We start from the raw sequence: 23,660 nt of genomic DNA on the forward strand, positions 1-23,660 counted from the left end.
TGTCTGGATCATTATTTGTTGTCTAACTTGGCAGAAGCAGGTGTTGTAAAGTGAGGAAATACTGCCCTCTAGCGGATAGACGCCAGGGCTACGGCTAAACATCCCACAGGGCACGGGACAGCACCCCACAGCCAAGAACTCTCTGGCCCAATAAGTTAATGGTGCCAATGGTGAGAAACCCTGTCCTAGAGGTTAGTGCTGCAATGTCCTCATCACTTCTCAGATGAAGAAACGGAGGCATCAAGAGGGAAAGTGCTACAGACACAGAGAACAGACTTGTGGTTGTCAAGGAAGAGCAGGGTGGGGGAGGGAAGGACCGGGAGTGTGGGATTAGCAGATGTAAACTATTATATATAGGACGGATAAACAACAAGGTCCTACTGTATAGCACAGGGAACTATATTCAATATCCTGTGATAAACCATAATGGAAAAGAATATATATATATAAAAGAATGTCTCTATGTGTATAACTGAGTCACTTTGCTGTACAGCAGAGACCGGCACAACACTGTAAACAAACTATACTTTAACAACAAAAAACTAAATTTAAAAAAAAATTTTTAATGTAATTCTTCTAATCCGTGAGGGAAAAAAAAAAGAGGGAAAGTGCTAGGAAGACCAGAGCAGCGAGTTGAATCCTGGTCACCTGGCTGCAGATTCTGAGCTCCCCTAGTTGAATCAGTGGAGTGGGGAGCTGACCAAGGAGACTGATTCACAGCTGAAGGGGGACATTACAGTCTGTTGGTGCCATCTGTGTTATCACTGGACTTGTAGCTTCACAAGTTCTGGGGGAAAACGTAAAAGAAAAAATGACCAACAAAAATGAGTTAATTGGGTGGGAAACCCTTGTATGCTCTCAGGGATACCCCGTTCTCAGGCTCTCCAGATTTCAGGACTTTTGTCTGAATTCCTCCTCAGTTTTTAACACCTCCCCACCAGATCATAGATATTTTACTGTGCCTTCCCAGAGATGTAAACATCTCTTTTTAAGTGGGGCCACACAAAGGGACACCGCGGTCAGGGCTCCAGCACCATCCACTGACCTCTAGTTTGAACCTGTGGTTCTTTTCCTTGGATTTTTAAGAAGGGCTAAAAAATTGGGGAATAGAAATTCAGGAAGAGATAAGAGCCATCACCTTCCATCTGAATTCTTCCTCAGTTTTTAACCCAACCCAGTCATAGACACTTTACTGCAGGTTCCCTCTGAATCAATCCATGATCACCTCTAGACCCTCCCAACCAGCACATGATCCAACACATCCCCCCTAGATGAGGCCTGATGAGCCTGAGAGTGGACAGAAATCAGAACGGAGCAGGGAGTTGCAACTCTCACTGCCACCCAGTCTCACCCAGAGCAAGGAGAAGACTTCGCAGGACACTAAGGGCCCCAGCCTGGCCCTGGCTTTAGGCAGAACCAAGGGGTTAGAGCAGACGTGGCTCCCATTCCCCTCACAAATACCCCAATGTCCAACTCTTGGAACAGAGGCTTGTCATCCTCTCACATCTGTGCAGAGGGACACGAGGGGGACCCTACATCCCAGGCAGAGGCCCTCCCATCCCCACCCACGCCCAGATTTCTCACCTGGGCTCCCCACAGCTAATGCTGTCTTCTTCTTCTTCTTCGAGTAGCAAAGGACACAAAGCCCGATGATAAAAACAAGAGCAAAGGCAGCAACACCCAGGATGGTCCACCATTGACTCTGATACACCAGGGTCTCTCCTGAGAGAGGGACTTATTATATATAACCCAGGCACCCCAGAGCCACAGGCCTGCTCTCCTCTCCCTGACCTTGGCCTCTGACCCTCCCAAGGTCACAACCCCCTCCAGGATCACCCCAGGATCACCAGGGGGCGCAGGATGTGCACTGTGATTCCCGCTGTGTTCCACGTGACACTAGACCCGCTGCTCCTCTCCTTGGAGAACACTTATGGTCACGGAGGTCTGCTGGGCATGCCGGCACATGGGTTCCTCATCTGGAAACCAGGCCACTGAGATATTCTGGGGAAAAAAGCCGAAAGCCCAGCATGTGAGGTTGACTGTGCCCTCCAAGTCCTGGCTGTGGGTCACGTTCACGGCTGGGGCCCCTGGGGGAGAAAGCACAGAGCCAGTGAAGCCCGGGGTCAAGCCCTGCTCCCTCTAAGGGAGATGGAGAGAACACGCTCCACCTCTGGCTGAGCCCTCGTCCACCGCAGACCTGCTCCAAGTCTGCTATGCACCCTGGGGCCCCGTTCCTTCAGCCGGGCAGGAGGAGGGGCTGGGATGGGGCCTCACTCTCTTGGATCCACGTGTTGATGCTGAGGAGAGAGTCTGCTTGGGTTTTTTTTGTTTTTTGAATTTTATTTTATTTTTATTTTTAATTTTTTTTTTTTAACATCTTTATTGGGGTATAATTGCTTTACAATGGATCTGCTTGGGTTTTGATTCCTACTTCCTGGCTTGACGGCCATTCCCCAAACTGTTCTTATTTTTTTTTTTTTTTGAAGTTTTAAAATTTTTATTTTATATACGAAGAGTTAGTATTGTTTCTGAGGAAGGTAGATATGCGTGATGACCCATTCGAGAAGTTCACACTTAGTCCAACTTAATGAAGCCGATGTCCTTCGAGTACTGGCGGAAATACCGGTGGCACATATTGAGGCCGTATTTCCGGATCAGACCGTGCCGGTTTGAGCAGACGGGGCAAGAACGAGAACCCTGGCCGAATTTTCTCGGATGGCTCCGGTAAAGCTGCTGGTGCCCCATGTTGCTTTCTCGGCTGCAACAAGGCAAAAGCCCCAAACTATTCTTGTGTCGGCTCCCAGGCTCACTGCTCTCACTTTAGCTTCTCTTCTTTATATCTGAATCACAGGCATGTATTTCCTTGAGTTTCTAAAAATTGTAGTGATTTTTTTTCAATTCAGCATTTCTGAGGGCTTTCAGTAAGAAGAATTCTATGTTATTCTAAGAATTCTTAGAAAGAATTATTTCAAAAATCCAAGAAAATCATACTTGCATGAAGGACAACACCCATAGAGAAGTGGGCAGCTCATAAGTGTGCAGTGGATTTTCACCAAGTGAACACTGGGGTAAACAACACTCACAAGTAACCTTTCCAGCATCCCAAGAAACCCTCTTGCATCCTATTCAGTCATAAAGGAACCTGCCCATCCCACCCCTCAGAGTAATCATTATCTTGATTTTTAACGCCATACATAGGTGAGTTCTGCCAGTTTCTGATTGGAAAGAATTATGCAGTGGATGCCCCCCTGTGTCTGGCTCTCTCACTCAACATTATGTCACCGGGTCTCACCCCTATTGCTGTGTGTGGTTGTAATTTATTTACTCTCGTGGTGTTCCATTATAGGAATAGACCACATTTCTCGTCCTCTACTGTTCATGGGCATTTGTGTTATATCCAGATTTTACAAATCGAGCCGCTATGAATAATAGTTTCATATATTTGGCACACATATGCATGCATATTTATTGAGTATATAACTAAGAGTGGAAATGCTGGTGAGTGAATGTTTTGTTACCACCAAAGACGTTTTCAAAGTATTTGAATCAATTTACTCTCCCACTAGCAATATATGAGAGATAATTAGCCCAAATTCTTGCCAGCAACTGATTTGGCGTGGTTTTTTCATTTTAACAACTCTGGGCAGTGTGCAGCGATGTCATATTACGGTTAATTTGAATTCCCCCTCTGACTAAAAATGTTGAGCCATTTTTCATGAATTTATTTGCCATGTAAATATCCTTGATAGGAAGATGGACTGGACTACTTGTTAATGACTGAATGGGACTCTAGTCATGTGTCAGCATCTTTTAACTGTTATGGTACTTCTGCTCTAAGGGATCTGTGGTCAAAGACAGGGGCTATCTGAGTGATAAAAGCATCTTTGGGGTGCTAGGACGATGACTCTTGGCTGAAAGGTCCTAGAAGCTTCAGGATGGGGTCTGGTCACCAGAAAAACAAGCCATGATCAGAGGGTTGGAACTTGCAGCCTCACTCCCTGACCTCTGGGGAGAGGGGGGCTGGAGGATGAGGTCAATTAGTAATGGTCAATGATTTAATCAATCATGGCTACATCATGAAACTTTCATTACAAACCCTAAAATGACAGAATTTGGAGACCTTCCAAATTGGTGAACACATCCACATGCTGGGAGAGTAGCACACTTCAACTCCACGGTGACTGAGGCTCCTACACTCGGGACCTTTCCAGACCTCGACTTATGTACCTCTTCATCTGGCTGCTCACTTGTGTCATTTACTATAGACTGTAATGGTAAGCATAGCATTTTCCTGAGTTCTATGACTTGTTCTACCAAATTATCAGACTTGGGGGGAACCCCTAGCTTTGTAGTCAAGTCAGACAGAAGTGCAGGTAACACAGGGACTTGAGGCTTGCAACTTGCTTCTGAAGTAAAGGAAGTCTGCGGGACTGAGCCCTGACACCTGTGGGGTCTGATGCTAATTCCAGGCAGCTCGTGTCAGAATTGAGTTGAATTGTAGGACACCCAGTTGGCGTCTGAGAATCAGAAAATTGGTTGCGTGAAGGAAAAAATCCCTCACCAGCTCACAAAGAAATTCAGAGTAAGAGTAGTAAGCAAGTAAATCTCTACCTTGAATGTCATTTATTAGTCACTTGTTCTTTCAACCAAACCCGAGTGCCTACAATGTACCAGATCCAGTTCCAGTCTCAGATCTTTGCTCTAAGAATTGAAATTTGACATTCTTTTTCCATCCCTCACCACCCCCTTACCTGATTAGGACAATTCCTAGATTAGGAGAATTCCACACTAAAAGAGTCTTGGTAGGAGGCAGAGACCACCTTCCTCCATAAAAGAGGAAAACCCACTTTCCCAAACATTCTTGCAGGTGGACACAGCATGGAGCTCAGGCCTCACCACTCAGGAGACCACATTTCAGGCTCTACTCAGGATGTGGTGACACAGAGAGGCTGGGACTGAGCAGAATGCATTTGGCAAGGCTGGTGTGAGTGGGAGTTACACAACCTCCAGCTGTCAGCAACCGCAGTGACAGCCGTCCTCGCCGCAGGGTCCACGTCCAGCATGCGGGGCTCACTGTGTGAGCAGTGACATCTGTGCCCAGCAACAGGGGCGAATGTTCCTATGTGGGACCTGGCCTAGGGTGGACACTGTGGGTTCTGTTCCCGTGGAGCCTCAAGCCTGGTTCTGTAGCCTTCCCAAAATGATATGAGCCCCCATATCATATATATATGGTACTTTAGGCCTAAATTAGAAAAATTTTGGACCTATTGTTTGTTCCAAGAGTGAGTGAGAACTCAGTCTGGAGAACAACTTCAGAGAGCACGGATTTCATTATGCTGAACTGTGAACCACTTCCTAAGTCTTCCACCCGACTATACCCCATAGTAGAGAGAACTACATGTATTTCCCAACATCACATCTCATAATGGACAATATAGGTTCTCCCTTTTCTTTCTGAAAAAAAAAACAAAACACTTTTAAATGTGGATTTAAGACCCTTCTCTGGCCACTCTCTGTCGCTGACCTTGGTGGTTCCCAAAGTGGCTGAGCATCAGGATTGCTTGTGGGGCTTCTTCCAGAATGCTCAGGCCTCTCCCCAGGACCACCTTCTCAGAGTATTAGGCACAAGATCAAGGAAAAGCTTATTCAGCAAGTCCTATGCATAAGGCTGATGCACAGCCATGTGGGAATCCTGGTCTACGAACGTTCTTGCTACCAGAAGTGTGATCTGGGGACTTCCCTGGTGGTCCAGTGGTAAAGAATCTCCCTTCCAATGCAGGGCGCTCAGGTTCAATCCCTGGTCGGGGAACTAAGACCCCACGTGCGGCGGAGCAACTAAGCCCTCATGCCACAACTAGAGAGACACCTGCACGCTGCAACAAAGAGCCCACGAGGGGCTTCCCTGGTGGCGCAGTGGTTGAGAATCTGCCTGCCAATGCAGGGGACACGGGTTCGAGACCTGGTCTGGGAAGATCCCACATGCCACGGAGCAACTAAGCCCGTGCGCCACAGCTACTGAGCCTGCGCGTCTGGAGGCTATGCTCCACAAGAGAAGGCCGCGACAGTGAGAGGCCCGCACACCACGATGAAGAGTGGCCCCCGCTCGCCGCAACTAGAGAAAGCCCTCGCACAGAAACGAAGACCCAACACAGCCTCAAATAAATAAATAAAAAGATATCAATTCTCTAAAAAAAAAAAAAGAGCCCACGAACACCAACGAAAGATCCTGCATGCTCAGCAAAGATCCCACATGCCACAACTAAGACCCGATGCAGACAAAAATAATAAATAAATAAATAAATTTTTTAAAAAGTGTGATCTGAAGACCAGCAGCATCAACACCAACCTTGTTCTAAACCCAGAATTTCATGCTTTCTGACTTCCTGAATCTTAAAAAGATGTCCAGGGCTTTCCTGTACAAAGCAAAGATCAGACTCCCGGGTCTCTGTGCCGTCTAGACACAGTGTCAGAACCACGCAGTCTGCTCAGCTGTGTGATCTGATCCGATTGCATAGCACTGGGGAGTCCAGGGTTCAGTCCTTGTCCTTCCTCTTCTACAGCCATCACTCCCTCCCTTGGAGACCTCATCAGTTCTCAAGGCTTTAAATATCATGATGTGGCATCGCCTCCCAAATCTATTTCTCCAGCCCAGACATTGCTCTTAAACTCCAGACTCATTTGTCCAACTGCCAATCCAACTACCTGGCTTGTATTTCTAACAAAATCTCAGCTCCAACATCTCTTAAACCAAATGCCCATAATACCCCCTCTCCCCCAAAATTTGCTCCTTCGTCTTCCCCATCTCTGGTGAGAGTAATGCCATCTTTTTACTTACATAGTCCAAACTTTAGGGTGTCCTCCTTAACTCCTCTTTCTCATACCCCAGATTTAATCCTTTAGCAAATGCTGTAAAACCCACCTTCAGGACGTGTCCAGAATCTAATTACTTCCCATTACATCCACTGCTCACACGCCAGTCGAAGCAACGGCCATCTCCAGCCTGGACACTGCACTAGTTTCCCACTGCTTCCCTATGGCTTCACTCCCTCCTTGCCTCACAGTTCTGTTCTTAGCACAGCAGCCAAAGTGATGCTTTTAAAGGTGAAGTCCAATGGAATATACTCAGCCATAAAAAAGAATGAAGTAATGTCATTTTCAGCAGCATGGATGGCCCTAGAGATTATCATACTAAGTGAAGTAAGTGAGACAGAGAAAGACAAATATCATATGATATCACTCAAATGTGGAATCTAATTTTTTTAAAAAGGTACAAATAAACTTATTTACAAAACAGAAACAGACTTAACAGAAATTGAAAAAAACTTATGGTTACCAAAGGGGAAACGTGGAGGGGAGGGATAAATCAGGAGGTTGGGATGAACACATACACACTACTATGTGTAAGACAGATAACCAACAAGGACCTACTGTATATATAGCAAAGGGAACTCTACTCAGTATTCTGTGATAACCTATATGAGAAAAGAAACTAAAAAAGAACAAATATATGTATAACTGAATCACTTTGCTATACACCTGAAACTAACACAACATTGTAAATCAACTATACAATAAAATTTAAATATTAAAAAAAAATAGGGACTTCCCTGTTGGAGCAGTGGTTATGAATCCGCCTGCCAGTGCAGGGGACACAGTTCGATCCCTGGTCCAGGAAGATCCCACATGCCGCGGAGCAACTGAGCCTGTGCGCCACAACTATTGAGCCTGCACTCTGGAGTCCATGAGCCACAACTACTGGGCCCACACTGCACAACTACTGAAGCCCACGCGCCTAGAGCCCACGCACTGCAATGAAGGGTAGTCCCTGCTAGCCACAACTAGAGAAAACCAGCACGCCGCAACGAAGACCCAACTCAGCTTAAATAAATAAGAGAGATAAAAACTATTAAAAAATAAAGAAAGAAGTCATACCATGTCCCTCTTCTGCTCAAAACAATCTTATAACGCCCATCCCACTCAGAGCAAAAGTCGAAACCCTCCCAGCATCCTCCAGGCCTTACATGGTCTGGCTGTACCTCTGATCCCATCTCAATTAATCTCTGCTCCTGCCATACTGGCCTCCTCACTTTAACTGGGACACACAGACATGCTTCTGCCCTGGTGCATTTGCCTGGAGGTTCCCTCTGCCTGGAAAGAACCTCCTCCAGACATCCTCAGGGATAATTCCTCATGTCCTTCAAATCTTTCCTCAAAGGTCACCTTCCCAGTGAGGCCCACCCTGACCGCCCTAGTAAAACACCCATTTTCCCTGTCCCCATACTCACACTCTGAATCACCTTCTCCACTGCATCTTTTCCATTGTACGTATCCCCTAGTAACAGAACACTTTCCTTATTTACTATGCTGATAGCACATAGTCTGTCTCTTCCCACTAGAATACATGCTCCACAAGGCCAGCAATTTTTTTGTTTTAACTTCAGTGAAGTTTCCTAGATGCAAAACATTGTGTCATGTATCTGGCACACAACCGGTATCAGCTGAGTGAATGTTCAATGTAAAGCACCTCCCTATTCTAGACAGCATCTTTACTAATGTGACCTAAGGCCAAATGCTGTTTTGTGGCAGCTACAGCACAACATCTACTCACATTGACGTCAGTGCTGCCGGTGTTTTTCTCACAAGTGCTGTTCTCCCCTTCCCCCCCAACCAACCCTCCTCCACACTGCCTCACACAAGTATATTTTTCTTTTCAGAAAACAATGATCCTTGACTTATGGGTCCTGTTTTCCAACCAAATATAAACCTAAATTAGACTCTGCTTTATAAGTCCATGAGTTTGTACTGGAGCCAGCACTGGGATTACTAGAGCTAAGGGCAGGGAGAGTGGGTAGGCGAGCAGAGCAGAATTCCGACAGGAACTCACCTAAGACGAGACATTATGGTTTCCCGCCTTTCTGCTAATTCCAGAATCTGGATCCTTTGAGAAGGTTGGGGGAAATATGGAAAGAACAATCAAACCCTAGACAAAGGGCAAGAGCTGGATGAATCTGAAAATCCACCTCTGGACCACAGACTCTCCTGTGTGCAGGGGCAGCCTTGGGCCTTGTGGGGACCACGACAGGCCAAACAACTCCTCCAGCTGTCAGAGGTGGGGGACACCCAGAGGAGAATAAAACACAGACTCAGGCAAGAACCTCTAAAGAAACAACAAATAACACCCAAAAGATAGGGGCTGAGGACTGGACACAGGCCTGAGCCGAGGCTGACCTGGTGACTTCTTCTGAGATCACAGCTGCTGGTGGGACAAGGTTCTACTGAAGTGACAAGGACAAAAGAGCTGAGGAGATGTGACCAGGAGTGACCACCTCAAAGCCCACGATGCGGTGAGCATGGAGTGGGCACAGGCCGCGTCCACGCTCAGCTCCTCACAGCCTCCTCCTGTCCCACCTGCAGCAGACTCAGCACAGCAAGCACATGGAATCTGGAAGGGTCTCCGTGCTTCCATTTATTTCCTCTCAAACTTTAGGAATCCTCACCTTTATTATCCCATCAACCCCTCATGGCATAAATAGCAAAAAACAAATTCATATCCTGATTTTTTTTAAGGCACAACATGAGTATATTTTAATACACAACCAAAATACAAAACACCATAGTAAACTGATGGCAGTAAAACATGGTATTTCATTTACATTGCATGACAAATTGTTAACATCCTTAGTCATAAATTAGTTCTTAGGAGCCAGTAACAAAGACGTTGATAATGCCAAGGGAAATGAATTAAAAAAAAAAACCAGAAGGAAACGAAATAACAGAAGTAACTAGTAATGATTAAGCATATATGAAGATGACTAAGCTGAACAATAACAGAAGGAAGCCATTTCTTTGTAATGTCATATTACCAAAGATTAAATATCTAACATTTGTACAGTTTTAGGAAAAAGACCCAAACAACCAAACACTGGGGGACAAGACCGATGAGGACCCATCTATATAGTAGGGGGAGAGCTGTAGTTTGGATCCTGATTTTCAATAGGATATGAAAGACATTACTTTTCAGCGCAAAATGAAGTTAAGACAAAGATGGAGACGGCCCAGCCCCGCCTCTGTTCGGTCAGGAAAGGCCATCAGGGAAGAGAACACAGGCCAGTGTGGGGAGGGGTCGTGGTGGGCAGTGGTGGGCCAGGCTCCCCACCTCTTCATTTTATGCTAACAGGAACACAGACACATTCAGATGACGTTTGCAGAAAGTCAGAAGATCTTGAAGTCACAATGCAGGGGTGGGATGCGGAATCCTGCATCACTCAGTCCCCACAAGGCAGCTGTCTCAAACTATAGAAGAAAATAATCATGAACAAATTCAGGGCAGTCACGTAAGTGCTGACCTTCTGACAGCCCCCCACCTGCTCAAATGTCCCACTCAAAGAATCCCCGTCTCCCAGGGCATCCCCTCTGCCCCATCCCCCGTCCTAATCTAGACCCTCCAGAGCCTCACCCTTAGGATGCCTGAGAGACACATCAGAGCCTTGGGCACTGTCACTGCCTAGCGGAGAACAAAACCTGGATGTGGTCAGAACACACAGGAGAGAAACTAGAGAAGGAACTTTAGGAGGGTGAGCCCCCCATGGCCTCCTCTCTGCACCCTCACAAGGGTCTCAGGAATCACAGCCCCTCCACACTTACTTGCAGCCTGAGCGTAGCTCCCTCCTTTTTCACCTGTAAGAAGAAAACATCACGTGAGAGGCCAGGGAGAAGACTGAGTTGTGAGATCCTAGAGGAACCCTCTAGTCCTGGACCACAGAGAACTTTCCAGAACTGCTGACCAAAACCCATGATAGGATCAGGAACATGAAGAAAGGAGATGTGCGGGGACTGGATCAACTTCTTCCCTCCTGGGGGTCTGTCAGCAGGAACATTCTCTCTCTGACCTTCAAGTGCTGGTAACCTGGTCCCCAACTGGAATTATGAAGGTGAAAAACGTGTCTTTCATTTCCACACGTGCTTTACAAAAGGGTAAGTGCCAGTCTGCAGACTGACAAGCAATGTCTCTGAGTGGTGCTGCCCAATACACATGCAGGCAAGCTTCCACCTGGGCTTGAACCCCCCTGTAACACAAGAAAACTCAGATCCTTCCCCCCTTCCCTACCTGAGTGCTTCTTCCTCCAGATCACAGCTCCAGCCACCACGGCTCCAGTGACCACCAAGAGAACCAGGCCAACAATGAGGCCTATGATGGCGATGGTGGGCTGAGGAGGTTCTGTGGAGGAAAGGGAAGGGGCCCTGACTTCAGGCCTGAATCCCGACCTTGCTGAACGTGTCCAGAAGGGCTCCTGCTTTATCTGAGAGGAAGCTCCACCCCACATGTCCCTCCTTACCCCATCTCAGGGTGAGGGGCTCCTGAAGCCCCTCGTGCTGCACGTGGCACGTGTATCTCTGCTCCTCTCCAGAAGGCACCACCAGGGCCGCCCAATTCTGGAAGGTTCTGTCCCCTGAAGGCCTGGTCTCCACAAGCTCCATGTCCTGGGTCTGATCCTCCCCATCACGCTGCCAGGTCAGTGAGATCTCCTTAGGGTAGAAGCCAAGGGCCCAGCACCTCAGGGTGACCTCACGGTCAGAGATGGGATGGTGGGTCACGTGTGTCTTTGGAGGGTCTGAGGAGGAAGAATCAGAAAATTCACACTTAGTGTTACCTTCATGGGCCACTGAAGCAACATCATGTGACCATCCTGAGAATGAACAGCACAACAGGTTTGAAAAGAAGCAGCAAAAACACCAGACACCAGCCTGGACTCCGGGGTCTGGGAAGATCTCCCAGTCCTTGTCAAGTTCTATGATAAGGATGAAAGCCAAGATAGGAGGCTTCATGTAAAGGGGAGAATACAGAGCAATGATCCTGACTTTGGTGGAGGCTGAATGACTCAGAAAAGCTGGAGTCAGGCCTCCTAAGATGTTCTTAGGCTGAGAACAGGCTTGAGAGAGAAAGTCATGGTTCACAAGATGGGGGTCAGGGTCAAAGGGCGCCGCTGGTCAGTTATTTCACGGATGGTTTCCTGCTTCTTCCCCAAAGAGACTGGATTCCTTCACTGTCTTTCAGAGAAGTGAGGCCACCGGCGAGTCACTGTCTTGTACCGAATATGAAAACCTGGGCGGATTCCTCCCTCTCTCGACAAGAAGTTGGGGCGGTGTTCCCACAGGGACCCCATTTCCTCCCCTTGTGGGAAGCCAGCTCCAGCCCGAGGGGACACCAGGGAGGCCCCGCGGCCCCTCGTACCTGCGCGCTGCAGCGTGTCCTTCCCGTTCTCCAGGTATCTGAGGAGACACTCCACACACCTGCCCTCCGCGTAGTTCCTGTAGCGCTCCGCATAACCGGCCGCCTCCCACTTGCGCTTGGTGTTCTGAGCCGCCGCGTCGGCCGCGGTCCAGGAGCGCAGGTCCTCGTTCAGGGCGATGTAATCGGCGCCGTCGTAGGCGTACTGTCTGTACCCGCGGAGGAGGCGACCGTCCGGCCCCACGTCGCAGCCGTACGTCTCCTGGTAGGTGTGAGACCCTGACCCCGCCGCGACCAGCCGCAGCGATTAAACCCAAACTGAAAATGAAACCGGGTAAAGTCCCGCCGTTTCCTCCCGAGTCGCGGGGCCGGGCGGGTCCCGCAATGTTGGGGTGACCCTCGGACCCGGAGACTCGGGGCGACGCCGGCCCGTCCCTGGGGATGGGGGTCGTGACCCGGACCCGGGCCCGCGTCGCTCACCGGCCTCGCTCTGGTTGTAGTAGCCGCGCAGTATGTCCAGGCTCACTCGGTACATCTGTGCGGCGTCCTTGAAGTTCCGCGTCTGCTCTTCCCAGTACTCCGGCCCCTCCTGCTCCACCCACGCCGCCCGCGGCTCACACCTCGGATTCGGGGCGTCGCCGTCGAACCGCACGAACTGCGTGTCGTCCACGTAGCCGACGGCGATGAAGCGGGGCTCCCCGCTGCCCGGCCGGGACACCCCGGTGTAGAAATACCTCAGGGAGTGGGAGCCTGGGGGCGGGGAGGGGTGAGACCCGGTCCGACCCTCCTCCCGGCGCGGGTCCCCGGGTCCGAGGTGACGGGGCCGGCAGGGGGGAGGGGGCGAGGGGCTCGTGAGACGGAAAAGGTGTGGAGGTCGGAGAAGGGCCGGCACCCCGTGGGGAGAGAAGAGGGGGCGGGAAGCAAGGGAGGGACAGGCGGGGACCGGGGTGAGGGGGCGGGTCTGGACCGGGTGGGGGGGGCAGAGGCGTGGCTCCTTCCCTGGGAGTCCTGACCCCCGACCCCCGGGGTCTCCTCGCTCCTCCCCGCAGAGGCCGTTCACTCCCGACCCCGCACTCACCCGCCCAGGTCTCGGTCAGAGCCAGGGCCCCGGAGAGGAGCAAGAGGAGGGTTCGCGGTGACATGACCCACAACCTCGGCGTCTGGGGAGAAACTGCGGCGGGTCGGTGGAGACTTTATAACCGGGAACCGCGGGGACGCTGACTGGCTTCTAGAAACCGGACACGCAATGGGAGTGAGAAGTGGGGTCGCGTCACGAGTGTCCAGGCAGGAGGGCCCGACACTGGTTGTGAGAGGAAAAAGTGAAACTCCGGGAGACTGGGAATCCCCCCCGCGGAGCGTCCCCGCCCCAGAGACCGCCTGGCACCCTGAGAGCCTGAGAGCCTGCCCGTCCCGGGACCTGGGACTCTGCCTGATCCCTCCCCTCCTGCACCGAGAGCTCTTTGTCACAGTGTCTCCCTGAGTCCTGGCCCAGGGACTGTGTAGTCAGCGATTTTCACAGCATTGTGGTCAGAATATTTATACAGTCTTACAAACTAGTGACGACCCCACAGATAATTTTATGTGGTTATTTCTATCGGTACTTTCCAAAGTAGAAATAATAGAGTTTAAAACTTTTAAATTAATTTATTTAGAATAATATTAATAACCCATGATTTAATATGAAAAATAACTACTTCCCAAAATAAACACGGTAGTGGGAAAAGTGGAGCTTTTCAGATTTTTATATTTTTGCAAGTCTCTCTGTTTCTTGTCTGTCTCATTAGAAGACCCCTGGATGTTCATGTTTGCTTCTTCAATGAATCCGTTCTTTTGATTGAAGTCTATGAAAATAAACAGGCCCACACAGATGTAGGAGTAGTATTTTCAAAAACCTTTTCAGACAGTCATGGATGTTAGTCTTTGATACAAAACGAAAACTACACAAGTGGTAGTTTCTCAAAGGTTATTTTCAAAGTGGACCTGAAACAATATTATTAACTATTCCCTATTCTGTTACGTTAAACTCCATAACCCTATTTTGCACATTGAATGTCTCTTGGACTAAGGTAAGATTTTAAAAAAGTAATACGTTGTTTCACTAAGTTATATAGATCTTCCAGTGTCATTCATTCTTTCAAGTAAACATTGTATTCCATGAAGAGGAGGGTAGTTCAGGTCACACAAATTATTTTCCTTGGGACATAGTACTTTGGAATGTAGCAGAAGGGCTTGATGGGTACTTCCCATGTCATCTTAGAAGGTACTTTTAAAATGTGGATTTAAGGGAGTTCCCTGGCCGTCCACTGGTTAGGACTCAAAGCTGTCACTGCCATGGCCTGGGTTCAAGGGTTCAATCCCTGTTCAGGGAACTAAGATCCCACATGCTGTGGGGCGTGGCCAAAAAAAAAAAGTGGATTTAAGGATGATTTAGGAAACAAAAGAATTTTTATGTATTTTTTAAAGTTTTTTTTAATGAGGTATAGTTGATTTACAATGTTGTGTTAATTTCTGCTGTACAGCAAAGTGATTCAGCTATACATGTGTATATACATTCTTTTTCATTTTCTTTTCCATTATAGCTTATTAAGGAAAGATAAAAATTTGTAATGCATCAACCAGAATGTTTTAAAGCAAACCTGCTTTTTTTTTTTCTGCAAGTAAGTTGTGGTGAAAATAATTATATTGCAGTTTGCTACAGTAGTCTCCATCACTGCTAAGTTATACCTCAAAGCAAATGTCAACATAGTGGAAAGTCAAATAATATCTTAGTAATGCTATGAAAGTAGGTTTCACCTCATGGATCTCATGAAAGGGTCTCAGTGACTTCAAGGGTTCCACAGATCACACTCTGAGAACTGCTGTTCGAATAAACCTGGAAAAATCTCCTAACTGACCCTTGCTTTTGCCTCCTCTTCGTTTTGGAGAATCCCTCTCCCTGAGCTGGACTCCCTGCCTCCCCACACTTAGCTGAGGGCCCTGCCCCCAGGGCTCCTCTAGGAGAGAACTCACCCCTTGGAAATTGATCCCAGAGAGTGTCCTCAGTCTGGGAAGGGAGGTAGGGGGACAGGTGTTTCCCCTTTGAACCTGGAAACAGTTTGTGCCTGAAGGCACCGTACCCACTCATAACCTAGTTTGGTTTTGTTACACACCAGCTAAGTATGTATTCATATCCCAGACAGAAATCTGACATCATCTCTAAGAGAAATAATATTGGCCATTTCATGGGTCCATTATATCTGACTTGAGGCCCAGAAAACATGAAGAGCAGTCCTGTCCAATAGAATGTTCTGTGGTGAAGGAATTGTTCTATATCTGTACTGTCAAAATCAGGTAGCCACTAGCTACAGGTCGCTATTTAGCACCTCAGAAGTGGCTACTGTGCTGAGCACCTTAATGTTATTTAGTTTAAATAACATTAAATATGTGGCTAGTAGCTAGCCTATTGGGCATTGCATATCTATAATGTTCTTAATTTCCAGTCTCTTCCCCCAAAAAGATACTGTGTGACTCATAAGTTGATGCATATTAAAATAACCTTCACATGGAAATCATGGATTTGTCTATGTGGGTCTTAGATATATCCTTAAAATGCAGCATGCGCAGAAAGTTTCATTAACATGTATTTTAACAACTAGAGTGTCCACACATTAAGGACACCATGGTTTATAACCTTAAGGTCATATGTGTTCAAGACTGCCCATCGCTGGGCTAATTCTTGTCTTTATAACCTTGAGCTCTTGCTGTTCTTTTCATTAACCTGGTAAATATAAGCAGACACTGAAGTCTTCACTTAGCCCAAGAGAAAGTATTCACTGAACACAGCAGATATCAAATACCTTGCAGGACCTGTACATACTTGTGAAATGATAAAGCAGGAGATGTAAACCTTAGAATCCACCAGCTTAGAATTCTTTACTGACTGCTCCTGCTATTCGTTCCCCCCAAATTCAATCAGTTCTGTTTCCCTTCACCCTTGGACCCCTCTCTCCTAGACAAAAAAAATACTTGAATTTTTTACATTTGGGGAATGAAGAGTTGTATGACCCAAAGGTGAAAAACCGCTAAAAAATCATAAATTTTCTTTATGTCAACCAGACATTCACAAAGATACTAACACATGCCCTTATCAAACTCAAAGACAAAACCATTGACAAACAGGTAGCAATGTTTTTCAGCCAAAGACCACCAGGAGGAAATCTGTGGGCAAACAAGTTGGATTTATTACTGGATGCAGCGAGGGAGATGACACACCATCGGGGACCACGGTGTCTTAGTGTGAGGTGTTAGATAGAACACCTATCTAGATAGAACATATACAGGATGTGGGCACTGGTTGGGTGATTTTGAGGAGGGTGAATGGAGGAGGGGCTCACTCTACATTGGGTGTTGTCAGGAAGTGGGGGCAATTCTGTGACCGGGCATGTCGGTGAATCTTCCCTGTAAGGAGGAAAGACTAGAGTGAGGATGCAGCTGTGATTGGAAAGAAGCCGTGGTCGCTGGTATCAGCACAGGGAGAGGTTTGATACATTGTGAGGTGCATAGTGCTGCCTTGTTTGGTCTGTGCTTGGACAAAATGATGTTGTGGTCTTGTTTTGTCACACCGTATCATGGTCTCAGGTGTCCTTGTCTGATGTTGATGTTCTGTGGGGTGACATATGTCCAACAGGAGAAGAGCACGGCTGCGTGGTGAGCACCAGCCCAGCTTCTGGCAACGCTGAGGCCTAAGGTAAACGTCAGACCAGCTTCTGATGTTGGAGGCTGCTTTGTCCTTCCTGAATTCAGTGTTTAAAATAACTAAATCCCAAACAAAACATAATTAAAGTGTATTAGAAAACAATTTGGAAAATAAGAAATGCAAATGTCAAACAAATATATAACAAATAAATGTAAAGAAAAATGCAAATCTGGAATAAGAAATGGGAATAAGTTAAAATCTATCATCTTGGCAAAGATAATAGTATGAGGAGAGTATTGACAGGAATTTAGGGAGAATATACTGTCATAAAGATTGATGGGATTGAAAACTGGTACAAAAATTTTAAAGGTCAGTATGCAAAACGTCTCAATTTCAGTATATTTACATTTAAATTTTTTTTTTTTATTTTGTATTGGTGTATAGGTAATTTACAATGTTGCGGGGTGTTTTGTTTTTTTTAGGTGTACAGCAACTTGACTCACTTATGCATAGACGTATATATGTCCTTTTTTGGGTTCTCTTCCCATATAGGTTATTATAGAGTGTTGAGTAGGGTTCCTTGTGCTATACAGTGGGTCCTTGTTGATTATTTTATAAATAGTAGTGTGTATATGTTCATCTCAACCTGCTCATTTTTCCCTGCCCACCACCTTTCCCTTTTGGTAACCGTAAGTTTCTTTTCTAAGTCTGTGAGGCTGTTTCTCTTTTGTAAAGAAGTTCATTTGTATCCATTTTTAGATTCCACCTATAAGTGATATCATAGGATACTTGTCTTTTCCAGTTTCGCTTCCTTCCTTGTGGCTGGAAATGGCATTATTTCATCCTTTTTATGGCTGAGTAATATTCCATTGTGTATATGTATCCTATCTTCATTATGCATTCATCTGTCCTTATACACTAAGGTTGCTTCCATGTCTTGGCTATTGTACATAGTGCTGCCAGGATCGTTGGGGTGCCCGTGTCTCTTAAAACTATGGTTTTCTCCGGATCTAGGCCCAGGATTGGGATTGCTGGGTCACATGGTACTTGTATGTTTACTTTTTTAATCAACCTCCATACTGTTCTCCCTAGTGGATGTACCAATTTACATTCCCACCAACAGTGTAGGAGGGTTGCCTTCAATATGTTTACGTTATGACATAGAAATTTCTCTTTCAGAAATTTATCCTGCGAAGATAATCACACATGTTCTCAAAAATATATATTCAAGGATGTTCTTGAATTGTGGTTTATAAAAGCAAAGAATGGAAACAACCTAATGCTATAGTCATTGTAATGATGGTAACTATGAATAGGGGAACACTTAATAAGAATTAAAGCAATAATGCCATGTGATTTACATAGTGGGTCAAATTTATTCCTCAAAGCAAACCCATGAGGGGACTTCCCTGGTGGTCCAGAGGCTAAGACTCCAAGCTCCCAATGCAGGGGCCCGGGTTCGATCCCTGGTCAGGGAAGTAGATCCCACATGCCACAATGAAGACCTGGTGCAGCCAATAAATAAATAAATTAATTAATTAAAACAAAAAGCAAACCCATGAGGCACCCAACATGTGATCCCTTTGTACAGACACAGAGAGAGAGACTCAGAGAGAGGAGACACAGAAGTGGAGACTCAGAGAGGTTAAGGAGTGTATATTTCAAGGCCACCTTCAATCAGGATCTGGAGACACTGGAGAAAAAATGAAGAACAACAGTTAGGACCTGGATGATGTGTGACAGGCACTGTGGTGAGGGAGATGGACAGAAATGACAAAGATAAATGTAAATCACTACTGAGCTAAGTGCTGTGAGGAAGAAGTTCATGATATCATGAAAGTAGATAACCAAGAGACCTGACAGCTCCCCTACCACTGTTAGCAATAATATTTGAAAGATGTGAAAGATATATGGTATATTAAACAAAAACAGAATTCTATACAATTATATAGAATCATAGAACCAAAAAGGGCTCTTTGAAATTAAAAATAATGTCATAGAAGTGTATAATTCAGTAGATGAATTGAAAAATTACAGTCATACTCACAGTAAGTAATAGGAATAGAAAAGTAATAGCAAGGAGGAGAGAAGACCTGTAAGAATATTCCTCTATCAATCAAGAGATTCCAGCGAGTAAGCAATACAAGTTTCAAAAATAAGGGAGAGTAGGAAATAATAAAAAAAAATTTTCAAGAAAACCTCTCGGAGTTTACAGACAAAAATTTACATCTGAAATGGCCTAAGCAAACTCTTAACTGCAGTAGATGAAAACAGACAGATGCTAAGAAACATCACAGTGAAATTGCAGAAAGGATGGAAAAGAAGAGAGACCTTGAAAACTTCAAGAGGCAAAAAACATGGGCCTGGAGGCTAGAAGACAGTGAAGCAATGCCTTCCAAATTCTAAGGAAAAAAATCAGTATTTCCGACACAGAGTTCTATATTGAGTCAAGATGAGAGTAAGTCCTAGGGTAGCCTAAGACATATCAGAGTTACAATGTTTTCCTTTCCATGTTCCCTTCTTCAGGATACTGTTAGAAAAACTGCGGGGGAAATGATGGAGAAAACCAACAACAGGGAAACATGGGATCCAGGCAACAGGGAAGCCTTGTAAAATTATACAGTAGGAGAGAGAGGCAGAGCGCTGTCCAGAATGAAGAGAAGGAGATCCGGGACGTCAGCCCTGCCCCAGGTGTGCAGGGAACCAGTCTCCGTGTGGCAGCACGGAGGGCTGTGGGAGAGTCTGTGCAAAGAAGTGAAGTTGGTGGAATATCCGATGTGCTTGAATGTATTCAGAAAGACTTAGATTCTGCGCAGAGTTTTATAATGATTTAAAATGAGTACAATATGGGGCTTCCCTGGTGGCGAAGTGGTTAAGAATCCGCCTGCCAGTGCAGGGGACAAGGGTTTGAGCCCTGGTCCGGGAAGATCCCACGTGCTGCGGAGCAACTAAGCCCGTGAGCCACAACTACTGAGCCCGCCTGCTGCAACCACTGAAGCCCGCGCACCTAGAGCCCATGCTCCACAACAAGAGAAGCCACTGCAATGAGAAGCCCGCGCACCGCAACGAAGAGTAGCCCCGCTCGCTGCAACTAGAGAAAGCCCACATGCAGCAATGAAGACCCAAAGCAGGCAAATAAACTACAAAAAAAAAAAAAAATCAGTACAACCAAAGTAAGACATTATTTATTCCAGCGAAATCTTAAATATCCATTCAAGAAAAGTAATCACAGTCTACTAAATGCTCACTTGTGACTAGCATTTCCGTCATCATCATAAGGCAAATATTGCACAGCGAGCTAATCAAAATTACAAAACTGATAGATTTATAATTGTAAGTTATAACTATTTTGGGAAGACAGGGGTGTGTGAAAGAAAAACCAATTAACTAAAGATGATACATAAAACTGAAAGCAAAGGAGTATTAAAGGCATGCATTTTAGAGACATAGAGGAAACAATTAGAGAACCAGCTTAAGAACTAAAAGAGCTTCTCTCTGAGATTCAAGAGATGGGGGACATGGAAGATTGGGGACATCGGTCTAGATATCAAGTCTTGTAGAAGTATTTTACTTTTTAAAACTATGTGCACATATCCATTAGCTAAAAATAAAAAAGACAACCTAGTAGATGAGAGAATGGCCTTTGGCCTTAGGAATTGTTCTGTTAAGAAGAGTCACAGAAATGGAGCAGCAGTTGGAAGGAAACTGTACACAGAGTGGTGGATGTTTATGGGAGAATTTTGTTTTGATTTATTTATTTTTGTTTGATTAATTTTAATGGGAGGAATTGCAGCATGTTTGTAGGCAGGGATGAAGGAGCAGTAGAGAGTGGGAAACTGATGACACAGGGGAGGATGGAGTCGGATCCTGTACCCACGCTGAGGGGCAGGCGTAGACAGTAGGGGACCATCCATCATCACTGGTGGGAAGGTGAGATACAGGTGCAGATGTGGGAATAGTGGAGAAGGAGGATGTAATTCTCACCTGAGTGCTTTTTTTTTCTGAGTTAAAAAAGAAAAGCTCATCATTAAGAACAGGGAGTGAGGGATGAGTGGAGGGGTCTGAGGGGAAAGGAGGAAATGAGAAATCGCCCTCTCAGGGGTGTGAGGGTGAGCTGACTGGGAAATGGCATCTGCAGAGTGCAGGGTGGGGGCCACTGAGGTCTGGGCTGTTCAGCTTAGAGAAATTTCCAGTTCTTGGGCAACAACAGGAGGATGTATAAGAAATGAAAGAAAAATGCAACAAAATATCTGCAAATGTGAGGATTACATTCTTTTTACTTTGTCATTTATCACGTTCGACACTTTATTACTTGCTTTACAGTGAACATACATTATATCCTATATTATACGTTACACATATACATCATGATAAGAATTAAAAAGCTTTGCTTAAATTTTTAAAAGGAAGGCAAGTGGGCAGAAAAAGTGAAGAGCTGTGGGCACAGAGCTGGACGTGCCGGGCTCCGTGCCTGAGCTCTGGGCAGTGAACTCACACAGCCTTTTCTCCTTTTCTCAGGACCGTGTTTTCCTTGGAGGCCAAGCAGGATTTTTCCCTTCTTTTTTCAGGGTGGTCACTTATTAGGACCTTGTCACCTCTTTGATGCTTCTAAGATGGTTTTTATATTTTACATGGCATTTTCAGCTATTTTCAGTGAGCAGAATTCTCCTTACAATCCAGCCCATCTTCTCCAGTAATGGAATTTCTGTGGCAGAATAGCTCAGTTAAAAGACTTTGGGTGCCAAAGTAGAGAATGTGTGTCCTAATGCACGATCTTAAGAGGATCTGTCAGGTGTTTTACAAGTGCAAGGGATTTTAATGTAATTTTTGAAAGCATATTTACCTACACAGAAGGGGACTGAAAAGGTACTCAGGGGTATACAAAATAAATAATTCATGTTCTCCCTCTCGTCCCCCATTTGCCCAAGTCCTCTACTTGGAAACCACTGCGGTTGGCAATTTCTCATTTTCCTTCTCCCCAAATATATCTCTGCATTAATGAATACTGTTATGTCAGTAAAAGAGCTCAGGCCACAGACTGGGAGAAATTATTTGCAAATTCACATATCTGATGAAGGACTTGTTTTAGAATACACATAGAACGCTTAAACTCAATAATATGAAAACAATTTAAAAATGAAGGAAAGTCTGAACACACACCTCTTCAGGAAGATCTATCCATGGAACTGCATATGAAAAGATGCTCAACATCATATATTATTAGGAAATGTAAATTTTAAAAAATGATGTATCATCACACCTATTAGAATAGCTAGAATCCAAGAACTGGTGATACCAAGTGTTGTCCAGGATGCGGAGCGACAGAAACCCTCACTCACTGGGGCAGGAATACGAAGCAGCACAGCCCCTAGAAATGATGGTCAGCAGTTTCTTATAAAGCTGCACATAGACCCTCCATCCAGTCTACTGAGCGCTCTAGTCCTCATGCAACTCATCTGAAAACTTATATATGCACAAACCCCGGCACACCAAAGTTTATAGCAGAGCGCCCCTCAAGTGTGGGCTGCACGTAGTGACTTCCTTCTAAAGGCTACAGTACGGAAAGTAGGGAAGTAAAAATAAAAGTTCACAAGGCAAAACCTGGGAAATGTACCTTAGCTGGGTGATGAGGTGAACTTATTAGTGACATTCCAGTGGACAGTATATACCCTTTATATGTGGAGAATGTCACTTCATCTCCGTGGTACTCTTCCCCAAAACCCAACTCAGATAGAGAGACATTCTACAATATCCCTGAGGAATACTCAAGAACATCAAGGTCATCAAACACAAGGGACCTCTGAGGGACTGTCACAACCACAGGAGCCTGAAGGAGACATGATTGGGACTTAATATAATGTGTCTTTGATAGGATCCTGGATCAGGAAAAAGAAAAACTAATGAAATCCAAATAAATTCGGGTGTTTTTAGTAATATTGTATCAATATTGCTTCATTAGCTGTGACAAATGTATGATGGTGGTGTAAGATGTTAACACGGAGAAACTGAGCGTGGGAGTTACAGGAACTCTCTACTAACTCTGCTACTTTTTTGTAAATCTCGAACTATAGTAAAATTTAAAAATATATATTTTTTCAGATATCCACCAGAAACAAACAGGGAGTGGAAGAAACAATTATTGACTTTGAGTTTTCCAGGGTGTTTTCATGAATGAGCTGGAGAGAGGAGTTGTGGAGAGAAAAGATGGAAACCTCAGACACAGCAGGGCTCCAGGGCCCTCCTCCCCTCCAATCTCTGCCTCACCCCGAGGAGCTGCTCAGAAGGCATCTTCATCCCCCCATTGCTGTCCAGCCTCCAGGGCAGCCATCTCTTTCTGACAGACCACAGCCCATCCTCTCCCACGCTGTGCTGTATAGGAGAGAGCAGAGTGGTGGCGCCCCGTGTGGCCACAGTGCTGATGACAGGAGACCTGAGCTCCCCTTTGAGCTCCTTACCACCTGCCCAGGGTCTCCTTGGGCTCCCAGCAGCAGGCCAGGGCTGGGCACACAAGTTGGCATCCCATCCAGTGTCAAGTTTGAAGTTTGAATTGTTACCCAAAATACACGCTGACATGGACGTTTTTCTCCCCATTAAATGACTAAAGATTTTGGCCCCAGGGAGGATCAGATCTCAAGGCCATAACAGCTGATTCCCCAGTCCAGGGTGGACCCCACAAACATACTGGGTGTCCTCAGCCTCCTGGCGTGGGACCTGGAACCCCAAGTCCCTGTCACTTCTTCTGGCTGCTGACAGGGG

At 45.9% G+C, this 23,660-nt stretch overlaps 2 protein-coding genes and 1 pseudogene across 8 annotated transcripts in view; all 3 read right to left on the reverse strand.

Moving 5' to 3' along the window:
* LOC309829130 (MHC class I polypeptide-related sequence B-like) overlaps positions 1–23,660 on the reverse strand; it is a 125,881-nt pseudogene that overhangs the window by 8,946 nt on the left and 93,275 nt on the right. Inside the window, exon 5 of the transcript in view lies at positions 1,792–2,087. The product of the transcript in view is annotated as an MHC class I polypeptide-related sequence B-like (transcript). The remainder of the gene's footprint in view (positions 1–1,791; positions 2,088–23,660) is intronic.
* Positions 2,462–2,813, reverse strand: LOC309828410 (small ribosomal subunit protein uS14-like). The gene has a single exon (XM_082663706.1). The coding sequence runs from the start codon at positions 2,743–2,745 to the stop codon at positions 2,575–2,577; it is 171 nt and encodes a 56-aa protein (XP_082519832.1). The 5' UTR covers positions 2,746–2,813; the 3' UTR covers positions 2,462–2,574.
* Positions 9,568–13,515, reverse strand: LOC309828405 (BOLA class I histocompatibility antigen, alpha chain BL3-7-like; the record flags this gene model as incomplete). Of its 6 annotated transcripts, none has more annotated exons than XM_082663697.1 (8): positions 13,308–13,513; positions 12,710–12,979; positions 12,233–12,508; positions 11,337–11,612; positions 11,108–11,218; positions 10,645–10,677; positions 10,457–10,504; positions 9,568–10,293 (listed from the first exon to the last, which is right to left on the reverse strand). In XM_082663697.1, the coding sequence occupies exons 1-8, from the start codon at positions 13,369–13,371 to the stop codon at positions 10,289–10,291; spliced, it is 1,083 nt and encodes a 360-aa protein (XP_082519823.1). In that variant the 5' UTR covers positions 13,372–13,513. The 6 variants fall into 6 exon arrangements, with proteins under 6 accessions (XP_082519823.1, XP_082519825.1, XP_082519824.1 ...); XM_082663698.1 differs by having other exon boundaries at positions 10,212–10,293; positions 10,457–10,521; positions 13,308–13,511; XM_082663699.1 differs by lacking the exon at positions 10,457–10,504 and having other exon boundaries at positions 10,201–10,293; positions 13,308–13,509.

The sequence above is a fragment of the Grampus griseus genome (assembly GCF_964374135.1).
Source record: "Grampus griseus genome assembly, chromosome: 10".
Lineage (NCBI taxonomy): Eukaryota > Metazoa > Chordata > Mammalia > Artiodactyla > Delphinidae > Grampus > Grampus griseus.

What these genes read in the sequence shown, in the direction of transcription:
- LOC309828410 (XM_082663706.1), bottom strand. Translation starts at nt 2,745, where the DNA reads ATGGGGCACCAGCAGCTTTACCGGAGCCATCCGAGAAAATTCGGCCAG.